Genomic DNA, 17,166 nt, shown 5'->3' on the forward strand with positions numbered 1-17,166 from the left:
TACACACACACGTGTATTTATGCATACACATATCTATATACATATTTATGTCTTGGCATTTCATCCTATACAGTGTGTCACTGTTCCCTCTAAGTATAATTCTTCTAGCTACCCAGGTGATAATAACAATTTTTAAGCATTACTAATGACCTCTTTTCTTATAGGGATACGTATCATTTTAACTTATTGGGTCTCTTTAAAAAATGTTTCTTTTGTTTTTTCTTTTTTCCCTCTTTCTTAATTACCTTTTGATGATTCTCTTGAATTCTGTGTTTGGGCATCAAATTTTCTGTTCAGGTCTGGTCTTTTCTTTACAAATGTTTGGAATTCTTCTATTTTATTAAATGACCATACTTTCCCCTGTAAGAATATAGTCAGTTTTGCTAGGTAGTTGGTTCTTGGTTTTAGACCTAGTTCCCTTGCTTTCTGGAATATCTTTGCTGGATGTAGATGCTATACATGTTACAGCTTCTTAGAGCCACAGGTATGAATTGGGTGAGAGGTGTACACCAAATGTGGATAATCAGCCCTAAAAAGGGCTTCATAAACCCTCACATCAGAGGTATTAGAATTGGAGATAGGGATGAATCACAACTTTTCCATGACTTTTAATACTAATTTAATAATACTAATACAGACTAATTTCACAAAAGTTTCCAACAATAAGGTAGCTGAAGACATTCATTACCAATTTGACTCTCCCATATTTACAAAAGATGACAATTGATTCATGATATAGAGGCTGTAACTTTTGAAACTCCATGATCTCAGAAGAATCAAAGTTATTCATACTGCAAGAGCTTCCAATTCAAATATCATTTCTGACATGATCTTTGAGACCCGCAACCACTCCCATTTTCTGGGATTTGATTTTCCTCATTCATAAAATGAGATAGCTGGACTACATGATCTCCAAACTTCTTTTTGGCTCTAACCCTGATTTCATTAGCAGTGTTTATTCTTTAGGAAAAAATGCAGTACTGGATTGTATCAATGTGAAATGGAAACAGAACATATGACTTGGATGGAAACTTGTTCTAGGGATGGGCAGTGGTGCCTTTGAATAAGGAATAATTTAGCACTCACTTTAGACCTCTTTTTCCATTATAACTTCTATTGTAAGGTATCTGTGAGTAAGTTATCTCCTTTATTAATAATTAGTTCCTTTAATTCCAAGTACTATGTACTATTCCATCTTTGAATCTTCAAGTACTAGGCAAGATTTATATGAAATGATGCAGCATGAAGAACACCGAGGGAGAAGAAAACATATACACTCTGATTTTGTGTAAACATCAAAATCATCCAGAAAAATGCATGAAACAAAAAGATTTCATAGGGCAACAAGGAAACAAACAACTTTTCCATTATCATATTGTGGAAGTAAATTTTACATTTTATCTTTTATTTTTACAGGTTTTTTTTTTACATTTATAGTTATCTCTTCTCTATTGTGAATTTTCCCCACCATGGTTTCAATATGTCATGTATCAGCATAAGAAATTAAATGGGAATTTTGGGGGAGTTTTGTAGAAGCTTCAGATGACACAGAAAGTTTTTAAACTCAGAAATGCATACTCAACCCCCAATTTATAAAAAGGTATTGTAAACACCCCACAAAAGGAAAAGAGAAAATTCAGACTTCTCTGGTATAAAGGAGGGATGGATTTTCCAGATTGAGGGAATGCCACACCCCTAGCCCCCCAAATGTGGGAATGATAACTACTTTATTTCACAATGTATAAAGCGGATTACTGTTTCACATATGCTTATGTTTTTCAAACTTAAATATTTGTTTTTTTAACAATTAGTAATTTTGGATTAAAAAAAATTCAGAGATCTCATCTTGTACGAGCAATTTCAGTGCTTTTGCCAAAATGTTTAGCAAAAATCCTCAAACTCTCAGGCACACTTCATCAACAAATTTAAGAAACTCTATTTGCCACCTAATGACATCTTTGGTGTGTTAAAACAAAGATTGACAAGGAAGGAGTCATCTTTTAATCTCTGAGAAACCAAAACAATATGGTGCCTAGTGACATTCATTACCAACTTGATTCTCCATTATTTATAAAAAAAATGACTATGCCCCACATTATTACATCCACATATTCTCCTGCACAGATTCTAGGACGTGCGTGTACAACACCCTAGATGAATTTCCATCATCGTGCAACTGAGAATCTTTATCCTTCACATTAACTCACTGATGTTTCCCAAGAATTTCTCGTGTTAGATGCACAAGGGTTTTCATCAGGATAATTTATCTCATAGGTAAGTAGAGTGTCCTCTACTACTGAGAAGTTAACCATGCTGCACTGGGAGAATACAACTTACAAGTATGAGTTATCTTATGGTTAATAAGGTATATTTTTTGACTGAAGGCTTTTCCACACACATTACATTCAAAGGGTTTTTCTCCAGTATGAGTCCTCTGGTGGTTAATGAGTTCATCTTTCCGAGAGAAGGCTTTTCCACATTCATTACACTGAAAGGGTTTTACACCCGTATGAATTCTCTGATGTCTGACAAGGGTTCCCCTAGCTCTGAAAGTTTTCCCACATTCATTACATTCAAAGGGTTTCACTCCAGTATGAATGCTTTGATGTCTAATAAGGGTTCTCCTCTCACTAAAGGCTTTTCCACATTCAATACATTCAAATGGTTTCTCTCCAGAATGAGATTTTTTATGTCTTTCAAGGTGTCCCTTCAAACTAAAGGCTTTTCCACATTCATTACAACTGAAAGGTTTTACTCCAGTGTGAGTTAACTGATGTTTAATAAGGTGTACTTTCTGGCTGAAGGCTTTCCCACATTCATTACATTCAAAGGGTTTCACTCCAGTGTGAGTTATTTGATGTCTCATAAGGCTTCCCCTGGCAATAAAGGCTTTCCCACATTCACTACATTCAAAAGGTTTAACTGTCCCCTGATGTCTATTAGATTTTTCCTTCTCACTGAAGGCTTTCTTACTTTCATTATATTTGAAGGATTTCTCCCCAGTATAAGACCTTTGATGACTTTCAAGACATCCCTTTGGACTGAATGTTTCCCCACATTTGTTATATTCAAATGATTTCTCTCCAGTATGAGCTCTCTTATGACTTTCAAGGTATCCCTTCTCACTAAAGGCTTCACAGTCTCCAGCATGAGCTTTCTCATGACTTTCAAGATGTCCCTTCAGACCAAAATCTTTCTCACATTCATTATAACCAAAAGGCTTTACTCCAGTATGAGATATCTGATGGTTATTATGGTATCCTTCTGGGCTGAAAGCTTTTCTATATTCATTATAAATAAGTGACTTTACTCCAGTATGATTTACCTGATGATTAATAAAGTATACCTTCCTACTGAAGGTTTTGCCACATTGGTTACACTCGAAGGGTTTTACACCAGTATGAGTCCTCTGATGTCTAATAAGGGCTCCCTTTTCTGTGAAGGCTTTCCCACATTCATTACACTCAAAGGGTTTTACTCCAGTATGAGTTCTCTGATGTATAATAAGAGTTCCCTTTGCACTGAAGGCTTTCCCACATTCATTGCATTCAAAGGGTTTCACTCCAGTATGAGTCCTCTGATGTCTAATAACGGCTCCCTTCTCTCTGAAGGTTTTCCCACATTCATTACATGCAAAGGGTTTCACTCCAGTATGAGTCCTCTGATGTCTATTAAGGTCTCCTTTCTGGATAAAGGCTTTCCCACATTCAATACATTCAAAGGGTTTTTCTCCAGTGTGAGTTCTCTCATGGCTAATAAGGTGTCCCTTCTTACTGAAGGCTTTCCCACAGTCATTACAGGCAAAGGGTTTCTCTCCAGTATGAATCCTTTCATGGGTAATAAGGTATCCCTTCTTGCTGAAGGCTTTCCCACAGTTATTACATTCAAAGGGTTTCTCTCCAGTATGAACCCTCTCATGGCTAATAAGGTGCCCCTTCTTGCTGAAGGCTTTCCCACAGTTATTACATTCAAAGGGTTTCTCTCCAGTATGAATCTTCTCATGGCTAATAAGGTGTCCCTTCTTACTGAAGGCTTTCCCACAGTCATGACAGGCCAAGGGTTCCTCTGCAGTATAAATTCCTTCACGCTGCATCCAGAGTCTCCTGTCACTGAAGGCTTTTCCACATTTAGAGATTTCATGTGGTTTCTCTCCAGTATGAATTCTCTGATGTTCAGTGAGGTTTGGTCTTTGGCCAAAGGCCTTTCCACTTTCACTATATTCATGTAGCTTTTCTCCAGCATGTAGTCTATGAAATTTAATTAGGTCTGAGTGGTAACTGAAGGGCTTCCTGCAAGTAGGATACTTATAATGGTTCTTCCCTATAGAGACTGGAGTACATTTAATTAGATCTGACAATCCTCTGAAGCTTTTAGTAAGTATCTTATATTTATGGGAATTTTTCCCAACAGCACCTCTCAATGGTGAAGCCAATCCAGATCCCTGGCTAAAACTTTTCCTGAATGCATTACATTGAGGCAGGGTCACTATGTTCAAAGTTGTTCCGAGATTGCCTGATGCTTGTCTGAATCCTCTTTCCTTCGGAATCTCTAAAATGACATTGCATTCTCCAGTTTCTTCCACTCCATAATGCCAGGCACTGTCCTCTTCTAGACTCTTTTCTGAAGATATTCCTTCACAAATGCCCCATATCCATCTTGATTCCTGAGTTTCACATCTGATCTCTTGAGTACAGGAACCTGAAAGATGCTTTTAAAAGTCACTAATCATAGGTGTTGCTGGTCTCCCTCCCTCCCATTCTTAAATAATCCTTGTTGTCAGTGACAGATTTCTGGCAGAGTGCCAGGGGACATATAAGGAGGAGCCTGAGTGATATAAAAGCAAAAGATATCAATAAAAATTATTTTCTTTCAAAAAAAGTTTCTAATTATGGTTTTCTCTGCTCTGTGATCCTGGGCAAGTCATTTCACCTCTGTCTCAGTTTTCTCTGCTGTAAAATGGGAATAATAACTGCACCTCTCTCCCAGGTTGTGAGGATCAGATGAGATATTTGTAAAATGATTGGTACAGTACCTGGAACAGAGTGAGCTCTCTCTGAATATTAGCTATTACTGTAGTTGTTATGCTGTTTTACATATTTGAACATACTCATTTCTCAGTAGGGATCACTACCATCACATATTTATTCCTAGGAACTTCATGCATTTTGCAGTTATTTGTTTATTTACTTTAAACTTTTACCTTCTGTCTTAGAATCAATACTAAGTATTGGTTCCAAGGCAGAAGAGCAGTAAGGGTTGGGCAATGTGGGTTAAGTGACTTGCCTAGGGTCACACAGCTAAGAAGTTTCTGAGACCACATTTGAACCCAGGACCTCCCGTCTCTAGGCCCGGCTCTCCATCCACTGAGTCATCCAGCTGCCCCCAGTTTGAAGTTATTTAAATGGACCTTCCCTTTGTATTTTTGCCTTTTCTATTTTTTTTTTAGTTATAGGGAATATTTACCAGAGGAGTAGAAGGGAAGGGAAACATTTGGAAATCAAACTGATACAAGAAAACAAGGGCTTCCTCTTGTCTGAACATGGGGCTCAGGATTCTGGTAATTCTCCCTTGGATTGACCTATTGCTTGCCTCCTTACTACAGCCAGTAAGTCCATGGGCTGGCCTACATGAGCCCAAACTGGACCTTGAGTTTATGGCTTCCTCATCTGCTTTGAGTTTCTTTCCATGACCAGAGGGGACCAAACAGAAGACCTGGGAAGGCCAAACATTTACAGCCTTAGTGGCATCTTGATCTTCTCTGTACCTTACACACCTTTCTATAAGGAACCCAGATGATCCATCTTGCAGACACCCTAGACAGGAATCTCCCCAAAACTCTGTTTATAAAACTGTCCCAAGAGTCCCACTTTGGGTTGGGAGAATTAATAAGCTGGGGGGAATGAGGGCAGCTTGATTTTTCTCTCTGGGGCTTGATTCCTCCAGGATTGAGCTTGGTCTGGGAAAGCCTGGAGCCAGCGTCCCTTAGGGAGAGGGGGAGGCCCGTGAGCAGTCTGATCCTACAATCTCTTGTGGCTTCAGCTGCTTTCCAGCTTGATTACACATCACTCCACACAGTCTAGCCAAGGTGGCTTGCTTGGGCTTCTTCATGAACAACATTCTATTTCCTGTCTCCATGACTTAATCTTAGAAAGCTGGCCCTTATGTTGGGAATGTTCTCCATTCTCACCTTTGCCTTCTAGGTCCACGGCTGTTTCACCTCTCCCATGAGGCCATTCCCAATATCCCCAGCTAACTGTACCTCTCCTGTACCTGAAAAGACGGCTGGGGCAAGCTATTGTTAAAGGAAATAGAGCCCAGAAAACTAAAGCTGCAAAGGGCACAATAGTATAAAGAGAAACTGCCCACTGTCTGTATGAGCAGCTGAGTCCTAAAGCAGAGGAAAGAGCTGAACCTTCCTCCCTTTTCCGAAGAGCTGGGGGCCCAGGGGTGTGGAACATTGGGAATCCTGCTGGCCACTCATCCAGGGATGGGCTAGTTCATTTTGATGAGCAGCTTCTTCGCTATCTTCCCTTTGAACTCTCTGTTATGTGGGATGACTCTCTGGCATCTGGGGGTGGACCATATGGACTATACATGGAAATGGAAGTGCCAGACAGACAAGTGATATTAAAAAAAACAACTTAAAAAAAGTCTATTCGTGAGTCTGAATGTTTTTGGTGATGGCAGGTCACTTAAGACGGATGCTTTAAAAACCAACAAAAGGGAGGGCATGTTTCCTTCCTGGAAAAATGTAAATATGGAGACTGAGAGAAAAATATCCCAAAAGGGATTTCCTCAAGGGAAAAAAGGAGCTCGTGCCAGGTCCAAGGCTGTCAAGGAACCTTTAGGATCTTAGAGTCCAGCATTGGTCTTTATGCCCAGCGTCCTTGCAAAGGAATCTACGTGGCATCTCACCCTCCACTCACCTCGAGAGTATCTCCTCAGCACTTCTCCCTTGGGCATCCACGGTGCCTCTCCTCTCTCCAACAGGGACATCACATCCAGCTTGGAAACAGGCAGCCCTGCTCACAGGAACGGAAACAGGGAAGTAAGAAGGGCTGAAAGGCCCTTGGAGTTCCCTTTCCTTCATGGAAAGCTGGGTAGCTAAGAAAGGCTCCCTTACTATATGAAGGGTCTCTCAAGCAGGCTCTCCATTGGCTTCCGAGGAAGAACGGGTTTCAGATAAAGCGCGGGCTCAGAAAACCTTCACTAGACCATCCTAAGAGTTAGATGAGAGCTTGCGAGCCTTCCAGGATCTTCCCTGGGGCTTTATTTGGTTGTCACAGGATCGCAGCATTGGAGAAGAACTCTGCGCCTACCTGGGTGAACCCTTTCCAGACAGGAATCCCCACCAGAACATCCTGTCTTGGCCTGAAGTCCTTCGAGGAAGTTTCTTCCTGACATCAAATGTTTTCACCTTGTCCCTTCTGCCCTGGGTTGTGCCCATGACAAACATCAAGAGCTACCTGGCAGCCCTCCGAATACTTGAATGGAACTCTTGGGCTCCCCTGAATCTTCTTTTCTCCAGACTAAAAACTCCCATTTCCTTCAACTGACCACAACGTGACAGACTCGAGGCTTTGTCCCACCCCTGCAGCTGACTGCTCTCTTCTGGACCCTCTTGAGCTCATCATGGCTCCTAGCAATGAACCCAATCCTGGGGATGAGGCCCAGTGGGCTGGGTTCTCTCAAAGCAGCTGCCCCATCATACTGTGAGCACCATTAAAAGCCAGACAAACCACTGTTGCCCCCGCCTGAGGGTGACTATCCCTAAGCGTGAGACTGTGCACATAACCCTACTGAACGCCACCTTCCTGGATTAGCCAGACGCCGAGCCTGTGGCTCCAGGGAATTTGGGGTCATCGACGAGTTAATTCATGAAGCACCCAGGAAAGGCTTCCTCTGGGAAATGAACTGTCTGGGGAGATGACATGTAGCTAAGACCCAGTCCTGGTTAGTCTCGTCCCCTCAGGACGTTGTGATGTGCCAAGGAGCCCTCAGAGCCAGGACCGCAAAGCTCGGCCTCTCCATTGTGATGACAAAAGCCATCTTGCCATCAGGAAGGGGAACATTGTGCCTCTTGGGCTGGGAGGGTCCTGGAAGCTTGCCACACTCCCACGCTCCCATGATGGGGGCCACCAGACTCGGGGACTCACCCAGGGAGACAAAGCTCTTGTAGTTCTCCATCATCACCTGCCTGTAGAGGTCTCTCTGAGCAGGCTCCAGGCGTCGCCACTCCTCGCAGGTAAACTCCACAGCCACGTCCTTGAACGCCAGTGATTCCTGAAATGTTAGGAGGGTTCTAGGCCGAGCCCCCCCCCCCCCCCCCCGCCGCATCCTCTCCCCCCCATGTGGCAGGAACAGAGCCCTGATCAGAGCCCAGCCCGTAGAGGCCACACTCAGGCCGAGCCACAGAGGGAAACACTGACTGGCCCACAGAACTGGCCTTGCCCCTGCCCCCACTCTGCCCCCTTGACCCAACCGCCATGTCCCTGGGAACATCAGCAGGGGCGAGCTAGGAAGCCCTCCCTGGGCTGGTCCATTTCTGCCTGGCTGAATTCCTTTTAAAGGCTCCATTTCGGGGAAAGACCTGGACTGGCAATGCGTCCTTCTCCTCCCAGCTGCGCTTCTAAGGGCCCCCGAAAAGGCAAGGAACGCTTTTGGTTTTGCTTAATTTGTGCTCTAGCCCTTGGCACGCTGTGTGGTGGGCAGCTGTCTCTTAGCAGACGTTCGCTGCTTGCCCTGGCACCTGCCAATATCTCCCATTCATTTTAGGCTTCTCCTGGCTTGTGGCTCTCCTAGATGATCTTGCCTGATGGCGGCGCTACTTTCTCTCCTCTATCTAATTTGGAAGCGACAAAGACCTCCTAAGAGTAGGAGGGAAACTCTGAGGTCCCACAGGGTCACCTCTCAGCCCTGACTGGGGATTCAGCTCCCACAGTGCACCTGGGCTTTTGACGTGCCTCATTGTTCTATACTGTAGACTTGTCACCTTGGGGTCAACCGCCAAAGAAACCAGAGGAAACGGGCAGCTTGAGGCCCTGCAGCGGGCCTGGAAGTACACTGAAGGGAGGGTTCTATATATCCATCCAGGATTTGGAGTTTCAGGAAGGAATCCACCCGAGCTCACCTGAAATCTGGCTGTTGGGAGCCCCGCAGTCCCACCCATCTCCTCCTCCTCCATCCTCCAGGCTTGGGGAATGGCAGAGTATGTACGAGCCTGGACTGGAGAAGGAGAAAGAAGCCTTGGTGGAGACCAGCCCACCTTGGGCTGCCAAACAAAACCCCTGGCAGCATCCCAGACCCCCTCGCCCAGCCTGGGCTACTCTTTGTCAAGACCACCCTTAAGGTCAGCGATGTCAAACTCCAATGGAAATAAGGTCACTAAGCCACATGCAAGGATCCCTGTAGACCACATGCAGACCTGGAAAACCACATGCTAACGTCAGCTCTATTCTGTGCTTTGTATTTTTACTGAGTTTGTCCAATATTTCCCAGTGAAATCTGGCTCAGGCCCCACCACGATGGGCTTGACACGTCTACTCTCGATGACTTTTCCATGGACTTTCTCCATTGTTTCTGGGCTGCCATATTTTGCCTGCGCATACAACAAAGTGTTCTTTGCTCCTGACGCCTCCATTTCCTCCTGACTGCAGATCTGTTTTTCTACTATATTTAGTGAAGGCCAAAGACATTCAACATGAACTGCATTTTCGCTCTCCCCCTTCCTTCCTCTCTGAGAGGAAATCAAGTTTAATCTAATGAGCATGTATGAGGCGCTCATCAGATGCCAGGCGATGCGCCGGGTGCCAGATCCATAAAGATAAAACAAGTGTCTGTCCTCCAGGAGCTAACATTCTCCTGGGTGCTGGAGTGTATATACAGGGAAGCAAATAGAAACCACATGCAGAGACATTTGAGGGAAAGCATCAGCAACAGGGATCTTGGGAAAGGCTTTGAGGAGGGGACATGTGAAGGGAGAAGACTGGAGGAAGAGTGCATTCCAGGCACAGAGACAGCCAGAGACAAGAGCCCAAAGCAGACCGTGGCTGGCTTTCCTGGATGGGAAACAGCAAATGGGACAGGGAATGATGGGAGACCCATCAGAACAGATAGGCTGAAGTCAGCTGAAAGGCATTAAGGGCCCCAAAGAGCTTTGCTTGGCGTCAATTTAGAGGTGCTGAAGTTCTTTAGCAAGGGAATGGCATGGCTGTGGCTGGGCTTTAAGAAGATCCACTTGGCAGCCAGGTTGGTCTTTTGATGCTATTGATGCTGCCTTATTTGCCAGCCCTCTGGCCTCTTTTCCATCTTTATCCTCCTCCACCTTTCTGTAGCACTTGATAGTATAAATCATGGTCTTCTGAGCACTCTCTCTTCTAGACTTTAGGGACATTGTGTTCTCCTGTATGTTTGGCCGTTCCTTCTCAGCCTCCTTTGCTGGCTCTTCACAAGTGCCTCTCAATGCTTTGTCCTGGGTCTTCTCTTTTTACTGTACCCTATTTCTGTGAAGGGGTGGAACTGGGTTTGACTGGTTTAGACCCAGCCCTCAAGATGTAGGTATGATAAAGTTTGACTGACCCGAGAGCCTGGGCGATCCCCACTTCCCATCTGCTTTCATGCTCTGGGGTGTCTTCCCATCTCTTATCCCCTCTTAGGAGAGCCAGAGTATACTCTCTTTCGGCTGAGCCTGATCTTGTTCTCTTTCTCTTCAACTCTCCCGTGCCCCAACAATGTCCCACCTCACAGCTGCCTGTTCTGCTGTGCCTCTTGAAGGCCTGCTCCATAGGCCACCTTTCCTTTTTCTAAATCCATCCGCTGGCTTTCGCTGAGATGAGGCTCCCCAATGACTACAGCCTCCCTGGCCACCCTGTCCAGTGCTGGCTGCACCTTCACTCCTTCTCCTTGGCTCAGGGCTTGGAACGCTCCTGACTCTCCGTTGCCACTTCTGGGATGTCTCCCTATCGCCATCACTCAGTAATCTCTGCTCCTTTGAGGTTCGTGAAGTCCACTCCACTTGATAATCGCCGCCCCTGTGGTCACTGTCCACAGACTTGCAGGACATTCTTGCTCTCTCTTTCCTTCCTCCTTCCTCCTGCCCTCATACTAGAGGACTTCAACAAACATTGGCTCTCCTTGTGGAAAATTAATCTTGAATTGTGATATTCTTGTGAAATATAAGGGAGGAGTTCAGGTCTTTAAGTCCACCTCCTCAGTGGTTATTTGCTAATCACAGATGCCTTGGGATGTCCAGAGGAGAGACGGAATGGTGAGCTCACAGTGCCAGAATATTACACAGTTCTCAAATGTTCTGTGACACCAAACCTTGATGGCTTTGGGAGCTAAGGAACAGGCCACCACAGGTTCCTGGATGAGCTATGAAAGCTAGAAAGTAATTTTCCTTTTCATCAACTTATCAAAGCTTAGAAATCAGAGAATGATAGCCCAGCAGCGGTCACATGCCATTTAGACTTCCGTGCTTATAGGAAGGGTGAAGGGAGCAAAGTCTCTGGAGTCATGAGGTGGCACTCTGGGATTTAGGAAGCTGGCAAGAAAGTGAAGGTGACAGTAGAATGGAAGGTCTTTGGGGGCAGGGCCTGGCTCAGGGTTGGGTTTGTTTCCCCAGCCCCTGGCCCTGGGCCTCACCAACCGAATGGAGCCAGCGAGAGGGAAGAACTGGCCAGGGAATGGTGGGTACTGAGAGGCAGAGAGTAAAGGAAGACAGATGGAGAGTGGGGGGAGCTGCCTCCCTCGTCCAGCTTCCCGTTACAGACAGTCCCAGGTCCACCCTCTCCACCATCCTGTTGGTGTTTCCCCCTTCCCATGGGGGCCTAGTCCTGCATGGCCAGCCCTTCTGGTTGTTTTCTCTGTTCTGGCTTCTCTCGTCTTCTCTGACCTGCCTGGATGACCAGGAATGACAGCATTCCCAGATTTTCCAGGATCTGTCTCTTCCCAGGAGGAGCTGTCCTGACGCTGGGGTCAAAGACCTCTGGGAAGGATCTTCTCCTGGGGTCGAGTCCTCCACCTCCCCCGTACTTACCCTGGGGGCTCAAACACAAGAAAACACACACACACACATAAACACACACATGCATACATACATACATACGTGTCACACTGACTGTTTTATTTACCGAAAGGAAACGTGAGAAACACAGAAAAAAGTAGCTTGAGGAGCTGCAGGGTTCCCGAAGACCAAAGGGAGAACAGCTTGCTTCCTGTAGGCCAAGTTCTCAGTTTTGGTTACCACGCTTTGTTCCTTAGTGGCTGACTTTCATATGACAATTTAAGACTTTGAGGTCTCTAGCTGGGAAACTCTAAATCAAAGACCCGTCTGGGGACTAGAGGGTAATTCCCCGTGCCTCGGGAGAACTTTGGGTGTCTCAGTCTAAGCCAGATGGTCCTGCAGAGGGGGCAGAGACATCCTTTGTTGGGCCATCAATAGATAGAAGACAACGAGATAAGCTGCTTAGAGAGCAGCCCAGAGGCCAGAAGATGCAGAAACCCACAGAGCCAGACAGACCAGAGGAAGACAGGCTCTAGAGCGGCTGCAGGGAATAGTTTTGAGTGGAAGAAAGCTCTCTGTGGGGACTTACTGGGGAAAGTAGAGTCTCTGCAGTCTGGAAAGGCTGCCATTTAGAGCTTAAGAGGAGAAATCCCTGAGAAGCTTCTCTGTGACCCTTTTCTGTTTTTCCCTGGATCCAACGGTGGTCTCTAAGCCAATGGTTCTGAGGTTAACGCAGCGTCCCTTCTACCCTCCAGGCTCTCATCTACAACTGCCTCCTGGACACCCTGAATCAGGCATCCCCTAAGATCTTACACCTGGCAGTCCCGAACAAAACTCATTATCTTTCCCCTCCAACTCCTCACTTCCTGGTTTCCGGGGAAGCCACCAGCCGGGCATCCTTGACTCCTCACCTCCCACCCACCATGCTGCGGATCTTTCCTTCAGAACGTCTCCTGCTTTGACACTGCCACTGCATCGCCTCATACCTAGATGATTCCAATAGCCTTCTGGTTGCCTTCCCTGCCTCAGGCTCTCCTGGCTCACCCAGCAGTCCGACTGACCGTCCTGACGCCCAGGTCTGAGGAGGTCTGTCCCCTTCTTCAGTACACTCCAGGCTCCCCTGCCTTCCTAGGCTTCTCCCTCGAAGCACCGGGCCCCCTCCCACACGCTGCACTGCCATGATGCTGGGCTCCTTGCGGTTCTTCCACTTCCCAATTCAGGGCATTCTCATGGGCGGCCCCTTGGGCCTCGGATCATTTCCTTCCTGTTCCTCTCTCCTGGCTTCCTTCCAGTCCAAGATAAAATCCCACCTTCTAGGAGGGGCTTTTCCTGCCTTCCTCAGCTAGAGCCTTCCCTGGGGCATTATCCGGAAGTTGTCCAGTCTATAGCTCTGTGTGTGTGGCCTCTCCTTAGTCCGAGCTCCCTAGGATCGAGGGGCGTCTGATGCCTCTCTTTGTACCCCAGGGCACATGAGGAGGCTTTAATCAGGGCCTGGGGACCTAACTTGGCTCCTGGGCCTGGACTCTGCCGTTCGAAGGACAAGGTCCGCCTCGGACCCGGGTAACCTCGGGAGGATCTGCGGCGCCGTCTGCCTCAGTTTGCCCGTCTGTAAAATGGGGGTCGCCACTGCTGCAGGGATCCTCTCGGGCTCCATTTGAATGTGAAGCCGTCCGCCAGCCCCGCGGGACTGTTTTGGCTCGCGGTGCCGATAACAAGGACGACTTCCTTTAGCGTAGCCCTCTTCGGACCACAGGAAGCACCAACAAATACCCCGGGTCAACGCAGCCCTCCCCTCGGTCCCCGGCCCCAGCCTCCCACGCCCACATGAAGGGTCGCAACCTACCCGCAGGGGGCGCCAGGGGCATGCGCTCTCCTCGGCCGGCTCCACCAGGGGGCGCAGGGACAGGGCTGCGCCTGCGCACTCCCGAGGCCTCAACGGAGCCCAGCACGGCTGTCTGGACTCTCGGGACGCGTTGGAGTCTCACATTTAGGACCGGAAGGACAGAAAGGCCAGGACGCGGAAGGACGACTCCCAGCATACACCGGGCACTGCGGTATCAGCCCGAACCGGACGGGCTCCCGAAGGCATTCTGGGAGATGGAGTCCGGGGGCAGGAGGGCGCGCCCCGCCCCCCCCCCCCCCCCCCCCCCCGCCCATCTTCCAGAAGGCTTGGAGCAGTTCCGTGAGCTTCTGTGCGCTGGGCGGACCCGGCCGGGGTCGGCTGGCCCCACCTCGCCTTGGGCACACCTCCCTGGCCTGGAGGTGTGACAGTTTTGTCTCTTTCCCAAAAGGGAATCCTTGTAAAACGCTTTGCCGAGATTTACACCAGCCAACTGTGGTCACTGCCATTGCCAGGGCCGGACTGAGCGCTGCGAGTCTGGGAAAACCCGAGTTCAAATCCAGACGCTGCCGCGTGCCTCAGTTTCCCTACCTATAAGATGGGAGCTCCACAGCACTGACCTTGGTAGTTGTGAGGCGCCAAGCCCAGGGTCTGGCACACAGTAGGAGCAACACCAAAGCTTATACATTTCCCCCTTTCCCGGCTCCAACCCAAGCCTTGGCTGGGAGCGGCTCGGCTTCTGACCCCAGTCAGACTGACTAAAAGGTGGCCTCTGGCAGCCTGTCCAAGCCGAAGACCCGCAAGCAAGGAGCTGCTGAAAGCGGGGTGTGTGTGAGAGAGGATTGGGGTGCAGAACCCAGGGCCACTGCCTGAGGGGAGGCAGGAGAGCCACTTCCATAAAAGGCTCCTCCAGCTGGGAGATGATATCAGAGGAAGGGCCTCGGACCCTCGGGGACAGCTGACCGGACACACGTAACTGCAAACTGGGAACTCCAGACCAGGAAAGGAAGCATCTAAGATGGCACATTCAGGAGCATCAGAGAACAGCTAGAAAAGGAGGATGTCTCCCCTCGGCCACCGACTCCTTTCATTCACGTTAGGTGCTAAAGCTTGCTGGCCCAATGGATGGAGGGCCGCGGGGCCCCTCTAATCTGGCCCCAACACGTCTCTGGGCTCCCACTGCCCAGCCCTTACCACTCTGCCTTGGACGGAAGGGAAGGGCTAACCCCAAAGTCGCCAAGCTTCCGATTATGGAAATGCTCTTGAGAGAGTTCATTGTGATTTGAGCAAAACCTAGCGCAGGCCAGTCCTGGGACACAGCACCCAGCCAGAGACCCTTTCAAGAAAGCATTCACTAACCCAAAGCCCCCCTTGGATGGTGATAGAGGTAGCAGGGCTGGAGGTAAGCAGGAACAAGGCTCAGAGGGATGGTCTCAGCCAGGCCACAGGATACACAGGAACAGGTTGGATCACAAGGAAAGCCACAGGAGAGAGAATATCGAGCCCCCTAGGTCCATCCTAGAAGGCTAGACAGAAACTCAACCTCCTGCCTGCTTATCATCTCTTAGGAGAAGCAACAGTCCGGCCACTTCTCCAGAATTCTGGAACCTGCCTGCCTGCTTCTGAAGCCTTGCAGCATTGCTCCTCTCCTTATAACAGAACTGTGTTCAACAACTGAAGGAATGGGTAAACAAAGTGCCTTTATAGGAATTATGGAAAGCAGCCTAGAAACACCTAGGTAGAATGATGAAAAATGAAACAAGCAGAACCAAGAGGATAGTATATGTAGTGTAAAAGGGAATGCTTAATCCCTTTCTCTAACTGGGGACCTGGAGGTCCTTTTACCATAGAGATGTGTAAAGATTTACTAACCCACAGTGAAAGGAAGTAGAAACCAGAGAGACAGGAAGTGAGGTAAGAAAGGGATATAAAAGGCCGGCACAAGGACTGAGAAGGGCTTTTTGACCTTTTTGGGGGTTGGGAGGTGGTTGGCCATTGGTAGTGGGTCCTTGGGGGTTGGTTGGTGGTGGTGTGGGTTGATTAGTTGGTGGTTGGATATATATATATTCTGCCTGGTGAGCTGAGCGGAAGGGTGATCAGCAGGACTCTCTTTAACAGCAGTTATAGGCAGATATAGGGAGTTATAGGTAGTTAGGTAATTTTTCTATCTCTTTCCTATATTTTCCTCCTTTTACTATATTCTCATTAAAACTAAAATTGTTAGAAGCTACTCTCTTATTTTGTCAAACTCCTAATTTAACCCTTACAATAGCTACAGAATTAATATTTGAAGGATAACTTGTGAATGAATGTTCACCTCCAGAGGAAGAACTGATATATGGAAACATGAAAGACATAGTTTATATATATATATATATATATATATATATATATGTTGTTGTTGTCAAGTAATCCTGTCAAGGGACGGAGATACTTGGGAATTTAATGTAACCAACTAACAAGTAAATGAATAATAAAAAAGAAAGTGATATAATATTGGAGTGGTACAAAAAATGACACGTGGGAAGATTTTAAAAATGAAGTTATGAAGAACGACAATTGTAGAAGGAGAAAAAAACTGTCCACACCAGCAGTGACTCCATCAGTAACACCAATATCATCCTGAAAAATACACTCAAAATAGGGAGTTCAGAAGATGATAAGAAAGCAAACAAGACTTATGGAAATAAAGTAAAATGTAAATGCTTGATTCCACACACTAAATAAAGGAGATTACTATGTCACAAAGGTCAGTTTTTTTTAATTTTTCAAAGAGTAATTGTTTTTATAGTTACTATTTTAGAATAAAAAAGAACAATAATTGACCATCTAGTTAAAAATATTTTATAGGCTTATAAAAGAATGGATTTAGAGCTGGAAAGGACTTAAAGGCCACTGAATATAACTCCATCTTTTTACAGATGAGGAAACCAAAGCCCAGAATTGAAGTGAATGTCCAAGGTCATTCAAATATGTCTGAAACAGAATTTTAATTCAGTTTCTCCCAAGGCCCATGTCTAACAACCTTTCCACTGTGGTACTTGGCTCAAAGCCATTTGAGTGGTTTTGCTAAAATGATTCAGTGAAACAACCAAATCTCAAAACAGGCACAATGGCTGCACAGACATAGTCTACTGTCACCTAGTAGCTGCTGTGGTGTGTTATAACAATCAGGAGAAAAGGGAATAGTAATTTTTATCCATAAAAACACCAAATGAATCTTGGAAACTTTTGACTCTGATGTATTAGAGGAATCCTTCAGAAGCTTTCCTCATATTATTTTCTCCACATTAACTAATCCCTAGCAAAAGTATGCACTTAA

At 46.6% G+C, this 17,166-nt stretch overlaps 2 protein-coding genes across 7 annotated transcripts in view; one reads left to right on the top strand and one right to left on the bottom strand.

The window, feature by feature from the left end:
- LOC100023417 (zinc finger protein 420-like) overlaps window positions 1-17,166 on the top strand; it is a 621,149-nt gene that overhangs the window by 39,027 nt on the left and 564,956 nt on the right. The window lies entirely within an intron of this gene.
- On the bottom strand, window positions 603-14,059 carry LOC103092900 (zinc finger protein 84-like). Of its 3 annotated transcripts, XM_056825683.1 has the most exons (5): window positions 13,848-14,059; window positions 9,131-9,225; window positions 8,157-8,283; window positions 6,927-7,022; window positions 603-4,698 (listed from the first exon to the last, which is right to left on the bottom strand). In XM_056825683.1, exons 1-5 carry the CDS (start codon window positions 14,041-14,043, stop codon window positions 2,294-2,296), a joined length of 2,919 nt encoding a protein of 972 aa, XP_056681661.1. In that variant the 5' UTR covers window positions 14,044-14,059; the 3' UTR covers window positions 603-2,293. The 3 variants fall into 3 exon arrangements, with proteins under 3 accessions (XP_056681661.1, XP_016281142.2, XP_056681662.1); XM_016425656.2 differs by lacking the exon at window positions 9,131-9,225; XM_056825684.1 differs by having other exon boundaries at window positions 4,572-7,022.

The sequence above is a fragment of the Monodelphis domestica genome, chromosome 4, assembly GCF_027887165.1.
Source record: "Monodelphis domestica isolate mMonDom1 chromosome 4, mMonDom1.pri, whole genome shotgun sequence".
Taxonomy (NCBI): domain Eukaryota; kingdom Metazoa; phylum Chordata; class Mammalia; order Didelphimorphia; family Didelphidae; genus Monodelphis; species Monodelphis domestica.

Excerpts from the sequence above, each read along its gene's own strand:
- LOC103092900 (XM_056825683.1), bottom strand. The coding sequence starts at position 14,043 with ATGCTGGGAGTCGTCCTTCCGCGTCCTGGCCTTTCTGTCCTTCCGGTC. Across the intron at positions 9,226-13,847 it reads GCCCCTGGCGCCCCCTGCGG|TCCAGGCTCGTACATACTCT; the intron begins GTAGGTTGCGAC and ends CTCCTTCTCCAG. Across the intron at positions 7,023-8,156 it reads CAAGAGCTTTGTCTCCCTGG|GGCTGCCTGTTTCCAAGCTG; the intron begins GTGAGTCCCCGA and ends TCCTGTGAGCAG.